At 38.5% G+C, this 12,966-nt stretch overlaps 1 protein-coding gene across 2 annotated transcripts in view; it reads left to right on the top strand.

Moving 5' to 3' along the window:
* LOC117991415 (protein split ends-like) overlaps positions 1-12,643 on the top strand; it is an 87,866-nt gene extending 75,223 nt beyond the window's left edge. For both annotated transcript variants that reach the window (XM_034979007.2, XM_069505153.1), the window contains exons 3-8: positions 5,812-5,874; positions 6,341-6,538; positions 7,104-7,230; positions 7,782-7,975; positions 8,365-8,516; positions 8,650-12,643. In XM_034979007.2, coding sequence (XP_034834898.1) covers positions 5,812-5,874; positions 6,341-6,538; positions 7,104-7,230; positions 7,782-7,975; positions 8,365-8,516; positions 8,650-9,124 — 1,209 coding nt within the window. In that variant the 3' untranslated portion in view covers positions 9,125-12,643. The remainder of the gene's footprint in view (positions 1-5,811; positions 5,875-6,340; positions 6,539-7,103; positions 7,231-7,781; positions 7,976-8,364; positions 8,517-8,649) is intronic.
* Positions 12,644-12,966: the final 323 nt, after the last annotated feature.

The raw sequence follows: 12,966 nt of genomic DNA on the forward strand, positions 1-12,966 counted from the left end.
CTTTATAGTTTTATTCCAATCAGCAATTCAACGTACAGAAGCTACTTCCATCTCAATTTTATATTAATGATGATTGTCATTACAGTAATTGAATCTAACAACCGGCTTATCATGTTCAATTGTATTATTAAAGTTAATTCTATTTGCGTTTATAAAAATTATTTTTAGTTACACTCGCCCCTGTTCTACTTGTCGTTTGTCGAGTCTGGATTTAAATCGGATGTTCCAGTGGCAGAACATTAATATATATATATAGCTCTTCGTGCTGATGCACTGACTGACTCACTCACTCATTGATCACCTCTCCTGAACATTTTTGTATGGAAAAATTTTTTTTCACTGACGGTTTCGTATAGAGGACAAAAATTCATTCGGAGGAAAAATACGGAGAGAGCTGATGATTGAGGATTTCGGAGACGGAATTGCTTGAGCAAATGACACTCGAAACGTCATCTAATTGCCAGTGAGCTGAAAAAAAATTCAAAATGGCGAAAAAAAGATGTCTGCCATACAAATTTCGTCGGTGTCCATCTTGGAGAGTATAAAAGATGGAAGAGTGGTTTCTTAGCAAAAGATGATCAGGATCCGAGGGCAAACCGACGAATAGAAAAAAAATTCAAGATGGCGGAATTTATTTTTCCATACAAAATATATGGACGACCAAAGTATTAAAAAAAACTTATTTAAGACAAGGTCCGCGTATTGTAAAAGCAACGCTGCATGCTCGCGGACCACTTCAGTGGTCCGCGCACCCACGCGCTCTACTAGTTTTATATGAAGCTATTCACACTTGTCGGCAGTCGGAAACCGATTTTGTGTCAAAATGTACCAGCTGCCACTGGAACATCAAGCGACAAACCGCAAACGACACGTGGGAACTGGGGGTTAAAGACAACGCATAGAGTCAGCGTGGTGCCGAGTCTTTTTATTTTAATAATAACAAATTACTTAAATTCAGCTTTATAGACATAAGACATTGTAAGTAGATAGTTGAAATTGGTATACTGAAAAAAATGAGGAGATTCGAAGGACCCACGCCGCCGCCGCCTTTGTCTACAAGTCGTAATAAAAAAATTAAAAAACACGACTGTCCTGCAAGATCGAACTAAAAAGTACAAATTTTCACATCACAGCCAAGCTGTTATCAAGAAGCTGCGTCTCAGTTCCACTCCAGTCTGCCGATATGAGAGATACTTGCAGCCCGGAGACGGACATTACTACTTTTTTTACGACTTTTTATCCCGGAAAGCAAATAATTGCCACGGTATTTTTTTAAATCCTAAATCCTCGCGGCCGCAGTTGCGGGCATAGGTAAATATTCCAATTTTGTGACCCTGACGCACTAAATATTTCAGTAGGTAGGAATCCATACTAATGTTATAAATGCGTCTGTCTGTCTGCTAGCTTTTCACGGCCCATCCGTTCAACCGATTTTGACAAAATTTGGTACAGGGATGGCTTGCATCCCGGGGAAGGACATATGCTACTTTTTATCCCGGAAAATCAAAGAGTTCCCACGCTAACGCTATTTTAAGCCCGGCAACGCATTGGTGGTTCCTCTGGTACTGCAAAAATGTTCATGGGCGGCGGTAATCACTTAACATCAGGTGACCCGCCTGCACGTTTGGTCGCCATATTTATTTATTTTTAAATTGAGTTTCCATCACAGTTAATGTCTGGTCGTGTCATGGTCAATGGTCTGTAGACTCTGTAGGTACCTACTGTTAAGACTAGATGCCAAAAGTCATTAGATATAAACAATCGAAAGATCAAAGGTTTCGTGTCATTCCATTATTATTGAGATAATATTATGTGAGGGATTGATCAGCAGTCATCAGAATCACGATTACAGTAGCAATCATTAGTGTTAGCCGTTAGGGTAACCATGTACAAAGAAATTCTTGAACAATTTAAATTCAGGCCAGATATAATTATATATTTTTTTATGAATTTGTCTTCACTTTTTAAAATACGAATACGAAACTTTGCCTACCTATCTGAAGTTTTTGATATCTTTAAATAATACTTTACCATCTATGCGAATACGGAACAAATCATAATGACTTACGTAGTACGTACCTATATAAGTAGAAATTGCATTAACGTAAAAAACTGAAAGATAGGTAGGTAAATTATGTGTCATATTATCATAATTAAATGTTCTAGGTATACATTGTAACTTAGGTACATAAGCCATGTAGGTACGTCAAGAAAATTATTATAATAATATTATGGTTTGCCCTATTATACCAAGGAAAATATGACGGCATGAAAAATGCCGGGTTCAGAGTTCATGGAATTTCCTACTGGCTAGGCTCAAGGTACATGACGCGGAGTCCAAGTGCAGTAACGCGTCTTTTTTAAAATATTTAAAAGTAAACTGAATGTTAATTTTATTGTAAAGTGTGGAACAAAGACGCGTCGATGCGCTGCGTTCATGTGTCTTGAACCTTACAAAATAAGTATTTTGAGACTACGCAGCCAAAACGACTGTGAGAAAAAGAAAAAAAGAAAAGCGAAAGTTTTTTGCCAAAAGATTGTTGTAATTTTTTCCTAATCAATAAAGCATTAAATATTCACTTCTTCAAACGGCCAAGGACTTATAGGTACAGTTTACCGTATAATTTTGCTAACGTTTTTTATTTATATTTTAAAATACAGCACAGCCACAGAATACAGTGTAATAAATTATTAATTTAGAATTTCAAAAAAATTATTATTAAATAAGTAGGTACTAGGAATATTGCACTCGTCGTTATCGTCTCCACAAAATAATAGACATTCACTTCTGGATAGTCTAGTCTAGGACGTCTAGGATAGGAAGCTATAGTGCCTCGTTGACCCCCACAATAATTCCTAAGACGATGAAACTTTACTTTACAGAATGATAAAGTATCATATTATGCTAAACGTATTTTTAAATGTCCAAAAAAATGATAATGGAAGTTGGATATTTTACCTTAATTCTTAAATCGTTGACATCATCGTTGAAAAATGCTCAGTTTATGCTTTCTTTACCCAGATTCAGAATGATACAATTTATCCACTAACATTTAATACGTAGATAAGCATCGATAATAATAAATCGGCTTAGCTAAATGTAGTACGTAAGTACTTAGGTTACAATACGTAATATCTAGACTAGACAAATTGAGAGCCTCCTTTTTTAGGGTTCCGTACCTCAAAAGGAAAAACGGAACCCTTATAGGATCACTTTGTTGTCTGTCTGTCCGTCTGTCTGTCTGTCAAGAAACCTATAGGGTACTTCCCGTTGATCTAGAAACGAAATTTGGAAGATAGGTAGGTCTTATAGCACACGTAAGGGGAAAAATCCGAAAACCGTGAATTTATGGTTACATCACAAAAAAAATTAGAATGTGTTCCTGAACAATTAAACACCTAGGTAATTAGTGTTTTCAACTTTCAAAGTAAAACTTATAAATAATAAGTATACCAAGTGGTATATCATATGAAAGGACTTTACCTGTACATTGTTAAACAGATTTTTATTTATTTTTATGCTTTATAGTTTTGATTTATCCTGAATGAATCACAGACGAATATATAGGTATGGAAACCCTAATCATTATTGAGCAATTCCCTCGCACTGGTGTGCCACAGGTCTTCAGATTGAGCACCTACTCTACAATCACTTAAGATGTCATAATAAAACCTTGTGGCCTTCTTCTCAATGAGATTTTGCATTAATTATAATAGTTCGTTTAGTTAGTTAATAGAAATTACCTATGAGAAGACACTCATGCAACCAGCAACGCCAAAATTCTATCGGGCCATGAGACAGATAGCTGTGATAGCCTAGTGGTTAGGACGTCCGCCTTCTAATCGGAGGTCGGGGGTTCGATCCCGGGCACGCACCTCTAACTTTTCGGAGTTATGTGCGTTTTAATTAATTAAGTATCACTTGCTTTAACGGTAAAGGAAAACATCGTGAGGAAACCTGCATGCCTGAGAGTTCTCCATAATGTTCTCTAACGTGTGTGAAGTCTACCAATCCGCACATGGCCAACGCGGTAGACTATGGCCAAAACCCTTCTCATTCTGAGAGGAGACCCGTGCTCTGTAGTGAGCCGGCGATGGGTTGATCATGATGAAGATGATGAGACAGAAGTCAGTCAATTTGAAACTATAGCTGGCGAAGTAGTATAGTTCTTCTGTTCTTTTCGAAAGAATTCCCCGCATTATTCCGAAAAATATACTTGTACCTACTAGGTATACAATAATAGATTGTATATCAAATAATGTGTGTGTGTGTGTGTGTGTGTGTGTGTGCGTGTGCGTGTGTGTGTGTGTGTGTAAATATGTATAGATCACCGAGTAGATAACATAAATGTCTGTGGTATAGATATAACATTTTTATAGTTGTCCTAATAATATATTTATTACTATAATACAACAAACATAAGTACCTACTTAGGTTCTTATTTACTTTTGGTGTCAACTGTCATGCAACGTTTTCCTCCTCCTCTGTTTTCCACATGTTCGCTAACTTAAAACCACCGAGGAGTACACCAGTCTCTGCTTAAAATCATCCAGGTAAAAATAAAAATAAAAAGTAGATAATTTCATCATTTGAACCGAAATCAACGCTTGTGCCGAGCAAATTAGTGTGTCTATTTCCACTATGTAATCAAAAAAAGGTTTGAAGATCAGTCAGCCGCAAAATTTGTAAATCAAACTTTTTGTTACAAAATTTTGTTATGTACCTTCACTAATTAACCAGCTGTGAACGCAGTGGTGGTACGTAAATAGGAGTGTTTTTGCGCTCTATATTATTTTGTGGTGTGGCCGTGTGGAATCGTGAAATTGTGCTCTCTGATTACATTTTAGGAAATCATGCAATTTCCATAGAAGATTGCCTAGGCAAGTTTAATCACGGCTGAAGGCATTTGTGTTGTTGCTTGGTTCACTGACTGAATGATACCTAATTCCCTCCTTATCAAGCGGTTACTCGCGTTTTAAGAAATGAATCTACTATATCTATGATATCTACTACCTAATCTATCTACCTATGATATTAGGTAGTAGATACCTTGTATTTTAAAATATTGTAATTTTAAAACTTAAGTGAACGACATTAAATCTATAATGACCGAATTCTGTATTCTGAGGACCTAGGTACAGCCGTACTAAGAGTCGCTTAATCGTTAGGTACTTAAATTTAGTTAAAACGAGACAGAGCTTGTTTTAACTTAATCTTAAGTACCTACCTACCTAACGATTAGCGACTGTGAGTTATGGCTAGTGATTTTCTAAAAAACAGTCGCGATTTCTTTTTAAATTATCAGCACATTAGACAAGTATGGATTAGATAAGAAATAAACGTTTTTCTTTCAAAAAAAGTAGTGCTTCCGATCAAATTTTATCCACGATGCGCGATACCCAATTTTCACCGAGACCAACCATCTGCGTAAGTGCACAGCTGTCTGAGAAACTCTTTATTCACTGTCTATTCTTTTAATCTAAATTTTAATTATCCGATGGGCCAGTAGGTAATTCAACACGACCAGAAAGAGATCAGACGCAGCACCAATGGACTTACGTGGTCTCCGAAGCATGTGGGCCAAATTCTCAACTCCGGGCTAATACTTACTGTTTTTTTGACAGAAAAATCTAATACTTGTTTTTGGTCCGACCCGGGAAATGAACCAAGGACATGATAGTAGCTAATCACTAGACAAACGAGGTAGTTAGTTAGGTAGCTGTACATAGAAGTACCCTAGCAAAACAAAATTATTATGATCATAATTATTACAATACCCTTTTCACTAAACAAACTTTTCCTTGTTACAGGATAAATTGCTCAATAAATTGGAAGAAAATGAGCCTGAGCTTGCTACTTCGCCCGAAGAAGAAGTAAGAGTTTTGATTATAACTATAACATAATATAAACCAGAAAAGCTGTTTTCCACGCGAACGTGTCTGTCTGTCTACTAGACATTCACGTCACGGCCCATCCGATCGACCGGTTTTAACGAGATAGCTTGTATGCCGAGCCTTAGTCTACTTTTTATTCCGGAAAAGCAAAGAGTTCCCACGGGATTTTTAAACAACCTAAATCCACGTGTATCGTGTCGCGTCGAGTCAACATCCACTTGGTATACAGAGATAGCTTACACCGAGAAGGACATTAGGGTACTTTTTAATCCCGGAAAATCAGCACTGTGCGAGCTGATTTACACTTTATTGCGTGGCACCAAGAATCACTATTCATTTAAACATCTTTTAAGAGTGAGCCTTCGATACCTGAAATTCCTTTGACTCCAGCCAACTGCGCTAACTCGTAAGCCCATAATGCAAGCCTGTCCTTTCTGTTTTCCAGTGTGTAATATGCGTAAACGCGAAGGCGACGATGCAGACATCGCCGTGCGGCCACCGTGTGGTCTGCCGGCGGTGTTTTGTGAAGACCATTCAGATGGCTGTCAGTCAGAGACTGCTGCCGCTGCGTTGTGTGATCTGCCGGGCGAAGATCCTGCGACTGCGGCAGGCACCTCGCTTAGTGACCAGCAAAAGTTGGCAGGTGAGTATGGATGATGATCGGATCTCAGTATCTAGTCATGAATACAAGATCCAACGACTTATGTACCTACCTATGTACGTACCTTAAATAGTCGTCCTACAACTTACCTAGGACCTGTCTAGGACTTGTTTAACAGTCGCATGGCTGAGCATTATCCAAAGGGATTTTGTTTAGTAAAAAACGTGTTTATAGGGGAGTCCTGTTGCTACTTCTTGTTACATTCAATATAAGCTGGCGTGTTTCCGCTTGAGACCGGCATTAGCAATAACAATAGGATTACATTGTAAACAATAGGGGTAATAAACCAAACACTCATAGAGCCTATTCATTTTTAAAGGAGCCGATTCAACCTTACACATTTTGTTGCAAACCAACTGAGTGTTGATACATACTTATGAATTCACCCGCCACGACTTAATCCAATTGTTATCGCTAATGACGGTCTCAAGAGGAAACATGCCAGTTTATTTTGAATGCACTATACCTAGAATCTAAGCTTAGAGAATTTTCTGAAATGTAGGTTTACCTAAGTTAGTAGATCCGTGAATTCTAATGTGAATTTCAGGTGTCAAGTGGAAGTGGAAAGTCGTGGGGGGTGCCGGGCTCAGTGTCGTCGTACTCGGTGGGTGCGCGGTCGGTGCCTGCCTCCGCGTCGCTCTACTCCGTCACCAGTGGCGAGTCTTCCCTTTCAGGTAAGTAATGAAATTTAATGAAATTATTTTATTTGCAAGAAACATAGACCTTACAATGCACAATCGCAAAACCAATTGTGCATTGTAAGGTCTACATCTCCTGAGGATGCTCCGGTGTTGGGGCGAAACGTGCATCGAGTGTGTTTTGGGATTTGTGTGGTGCTGCGTGGTGGTGGTGCGTATTGCTTGCCGAGTGGCTGCTTTCCCTGCATGGTTAGCAGTGATGGGCGGGCGGTGCATTTCGCATGCTGCATGTTGCATCATACAGATTCGACCTGTTTCAGCGGATTACAGCAAATTAAGTTTTTGGTTCATTGCATATCATGGACTTCCGCAAAGTAACGCCTGCTTCTATGCAACATTGTACTTTAACACTAAAGGTAAAGAGTTTCTTGCATTGGTTGGTATATTGAGATAGGTATGTCAGCATCATTATCAGTATCAACCTAGACGTCCACTATACTCTTGCATCTTGTAGTACAAATTCACGATTACTTCTGGTGCTTTATATTTTTTGAATTCTCCTCAAATTGAATTTTTACACATTCCAGGTGTGTCTTCCGTATCATCTAACAGTGGTGGCAATGTGAGCAACACCGGTTGTTCCACCAAGCTGTGTGGAGGCGCCAAGTGTGGTGGAGCGTGTCTAGGCGCGGTGCCTAGGGTGCCTGCCGCCTCCGCTCCGCCAAAAGCGCGGCAACCAGCCTCCAACTGCTTGCGACGATCACAGCATCATAGCATGAAGGTAATTTTACCTACTAGAAGTAACCCGTATAATCAAACACTGATAACAATGTGAATAATACCAGTTGTTCTACCAAGCCGTGTGGAGGAGCGAAATGTGGTGGAAACTAGAGCGCGTCTATAAAGACGCGGTGCCCAGGGTACCTGCTGCCTCTGCTCCGCCAAAACCAACAAACTCCTGAAAGGCCGTCAAAAAAACGGGGCAACGAATGTCTCTTTGCATGGCTGTAATTTTATCCTGTTTATTCATCCGGCATCAATGAACGCCGCGTCCAAAGTATTTAAATCCACTCATGTTATCCAGATATCCCACATAGGATATCTTCGGTTCAAAGAAAACTATAGTTTTCGTGCGACGTTCGTAAACAAATTCCTTTTCCCTCATTTCAGGCAAGACTACAAGATTATCAAGTTCACAGCTATACTGGTGGTCCGGCCGGTGAACCTTCAGGCAGACTACCTCCCATCCGCGAATTCCAGAGAGAATTTCGCGAAGGACGCCGTGAAAGCGCCGCTGCCGCTTCAGCGTCGACTAGAATAAGGTTGAACCTACTCTTGAGAAATAATTACTTGATCATTACTAATGGTAGGAGTTAAATATAAATTACTTACTTTAAAAAATATTAATTATAAAAATATATCTAGGTACATAAAGCACAATTCATACTTTTACAGGTGCGCACAAAAAATTGTAACGCAGCTAGAAACATCTCCACAAAAGAATATACAACATTTTTTCCGACCCTTAAAACCCCCTAATAAAGATGAAACCCCACCGAGGTCAAGAGATCACAGCAAAGAGACTGACAGCAAAAAGGAAAACCCCAGAGCGAAACCGAAAAAAGAAGAAAAGAAAAAGAAAGAGCCTGATGAAAACGTAAAGCAAGGTGAAAAGAATAAAAAAGACGAAACTAATGATAATAAAAAGAACGAAGTAGCTGAAAAGAAAAAGGAGGAGAAACTTAGACTTAAGGCGGAGAAAGAAGCTAAAAAGGAAGCTAAATTACAGGCTAAGGAAGAAGAAAGACAAGCTAAGCTTCTCGCTAAAGAAGAAGAGCGACAAGCGAAACTATTAGCTAAAGAAGAAAAGAAGAAAGCCAAAAAGGAGGCAAAACTTGCAGCACAAGTTGAAAAAGAAAAAGCTAAATAATAAAATACCCATATAATTTTTACATCTTAGAAACTTTTAGCCGTCTTTAGATTTTAGATTCGGAAATCGTTAGGTACCTAAGTACCTACTATCGGAGCAAAGATAAAATTTTACAAGTATTGTAAATTCGTATTAGACATAAATAAATTACAGTAACTTATAAAATAATGTTTAGCATGATTTCATTTCTGTATTTTTTTACTACTTTTGTTACCCTACATTATTTTATATTATGGTAAGACAATATGAATGAAATAGATAATGTTAGAAATAGACACCTATAGATTACGTTACCCTGTAGTGCATTACCAAAATTGCTCTAATATTGTTATTAATAATAATTGGAATGTTAAATATAAATACGGCAGTGTATGCAGTGCCATTGGCATCACTTTAGGCGGCTTAAGGTTACTTTGGTGGTTGCCTTAATTATCGGCATCCTATACACTCCGAACTTTACGCACTGTCTCAGAATAGTAATAGTACCTACAGATGCCGCGAGTGGTACGTATAGTACGCAAGTCGAAAGGGCAATCGGAGTATGAGGTGGGGAGACGCCCTGCACGTCACCCGCGCTATCCCACACCGGTTTAGCGCGGGGGGTCCCCACCCCGATTGCCACCTCGACCTGTCGCGGACTATATATTCACGCAGAATTACGTAGGTATTTAAGTTCTATTCTACCGCTAGTGTCATTAGCAAGGGATCAAGCCAGAAGACTCGCTCCGTCGCCCCTTCATTCAGCTTCACCTACTCTACTTTCGTGTCACTTGGAGGTCACTGGCTTGCCACACCCCTTTGCTCCGCTCGACCTTGTAGGCCTGCTTCATTCAGAACCTCCTTCGCGAGTTTCTGGCTTCACACGTTACAAAAACAAGACTGCTTGGGGTCGCGGTCGGTGTGCTTCTATTTCGTTCTGGACCACATTTGACCTGATTTTACGCATTATCTATGAACTTGATGATGATTTATTCCAGCTCGAACCTTACCTATGCCACTATCGCCAGGTAACGACACTGCAACCAGCACTACCTAATAAGTTACCGTCAAGTCTTACGGCAACAAAACCGTGATAGGGTATCGCTAAAGGCACCGCATACACTTCCTATAGGTAAATAATATAGTTTTTAAAACGAAGGTTATAAAAAGCAATTTAAATAGATGTTGGGTCATAGTTGGAATTTTACAAACTGCGAAGACTGAACGAATGAGATAAAGAAATCATATCGTTTTGTAATTTGTGTGTAACTGTCGTAGTTAGGAGCTCTGTGCATTACTGCATTGCCAAACAATTTATTTACTGCGAGTTAGCTCCAAAGTTGAAATTACCTATATTACGCGACAGGTCGAGATGGCAATCCGGGTATGAGGCGGGCGGGCGCCCCGCACACAACGCACGTCACCCGCGCTATCCCGCAGCGGGTTAGCGCGGGTGTGCGAGGCGTTCTCACCCCGATTACCACCTCAACCTGTCGCGGACTATTCTACCTATCATATAGCGATACCTAATCGCAATTGTTGTGACTGGCTGAATAATTAATTTATGGTATTCTTGCTAATATAAATAGGTACCTACAGTAACTTTCAGCCTCAAGGGTTCGTACCTCAAAAGGAAAAAAGGAACCCTTATAGGATCACTTCTTTGTCTATCTGTCGTGTCTGTCAAGAAACCTACGGGGTACCTACTTCCCGTTGACCTAAAATCATGAAATTTAGCAGGTAGGTAGGTCTTATAGCAGACGAAAGGGAAAAATCTGAAAACCGTGAGTTACATCACCAAAAAAATAATTTAAATGTGTTCATGAACAAATAATTAGTTTTTTCAACTTTCTAAATAAGATAACTAAGTATACCAAGTGGTCAATGGTCATCATATAAAAGGGCTTTACCTGTACATTCTAAAACAGATTTTTATTTTTATTTATGTAAATATAAATAGTTTTTGATTTATCGTGTAAAATGTCGAAAAGATAAGACTGTAGTACGGAACCCTCGGTGCGCGATGCTGACTCGCACTTCGCCGGTTTTTATTTTATTTTTTACGTAAAGTCAGCGGCGCAGCAGCGACGTACCTTCTTAAAACTTTTCGTACCTTTTCAGTGTCGTTCGTAGGATTTTCCGCTAAATCATCTGGCAACGCTTGTGCTAATTATGAGAGTACCACTTGCCAGCCTATCAGACGTACCTATTGCGATGGTCACATTGTAACGGTCAAACTTTGGTGCTAGGCCTACTGATTTTATTGTGATCCAACCAATCTTATATTATTCTAACTCCAAATAGTAAATTGGATAAGGTATTTTACAAAGTTTTCCTATGATTTGTCACCATCATCTATCAAGTGGAATGCAGTGTTTACTAATTTGTTGTAAAAATATATTGTGATCGCAAAACAAGTAGTCCAATCTGAAGTTGCAACATGGCGGTTTGCGCAGGTTATAGACTAAGCCCTACAATATGAGAATTAAATACACAAGCCCAGCTGCTGAGATCTTATACACTTTTTATACAATGCGAAGCCATACGCTCCGTATTCAAATTGGAGTACTTACTTGTTTAAAGAGTTTATAAAATACCAAACCCAATGATACTTTTGGCATCAAGGAATATTTTAATTGTATATTGTACTTAATTTCGAAATAAAAGATAGAGAAGCTAGGTAGTATTATTTTTTTAATACCTTAAGGTAAGGTTTTAAGGATTTCTTATAATTATGCTTACCATAGAAAATCCTATCTGGATCAACAGCGTACGACGTGACTAAGACGCAACGCTCATCCGCAGAGTGGAGAGGACCTAAGGCGTAGCGCATTTCTGGATAACAACACAAACTAAGGTTTTACTTACTTTGACATAACGGCGGCAACTAGTGATGTGTTCAGACGCGCCACGCATCTTTTCAGTCTCGTTTGTGTTCTTTTCACTAGGTAGGTATACCAATTTTCAAGCATATGGTCACACGGCAAAAGTGCACCACGCTATTTTAAATTACTAAAGTTTTTATGTAATTCTGCCGATATTCGTAGGTTTAGCATGTTAATGTAGTTTAGTTTAGAGATTGTGTACTAGAGAATCAGCCCCAATATTTTTACAATAAGTATTGTTTTTAAGTTTAAGTACTGTATTGGTGGATGTGGCTATAAATTAACCAAATAAATTAAATAAAACAAATTTTCAAACTGGAAAAATAGCGCGAATAAATATAAAATTTTCTTAAAGCTGAATTTAAGTTGTTAACACAAATACTCTATTTGGCTCCACTCCACTCTGTCTGTATGTGTCGACCCTAATTAGTTGTCAAAAACTGGGTAATTAACATAACCACTGGACCGTCGGTAATCCTAATAACAAATGAGTCACAAGGTAAAATTTTAAATATTTATAATAATGTAGAATCATATCAAGTTGAGTTAGCATGAACCGAGGTAAGTGTTGAGGTTTCTTTTATAAGGTTTCCATGTCGGAATCTATTGTCAATCGTTAGAAGTTTCCTGTAAATTAAATAACAATGTTACCTAATCATGTGTTTTATTATTCGATTTAAGAATTAATAGTTATACCAAAAAAAGTCTGGCTATAACCTGTAATAGATAAATAAAGGCCGAATAATAGATTGTGAAATTACTGAACCGATTTTAATAATTCTTTCACCATTAGAAGCTACATTATCCAGAAGTGCTATATGTATATTAAGTATATCTATGTATCAAATTTGATTCTAGCAAAGCAGCTCAAATTAGCTAGTGAATGATAGTAAATAACATATCATACACACTTAGGAAAAAGGTACCCACCAGCCTGAATTTATACCTGCACTCTCTTGGGAAGGATTCATGTGACAG

The sequence above is a fragment of the Maniola hyperantus genome, chromosome 19 (genome assembly GCF_902806685.2).
Source record: "Maniola hyperantus chromosome 19, iAphHyp1.2, whole genome shotgun sequence".
Taxonomy (NCBI): domain Eukaryota; kingdom Metazoa; phylum Arthropoda; class Insecta; order Lepidoptera; family Nymphalidae; genus Maniola; species Maniola hyperantus.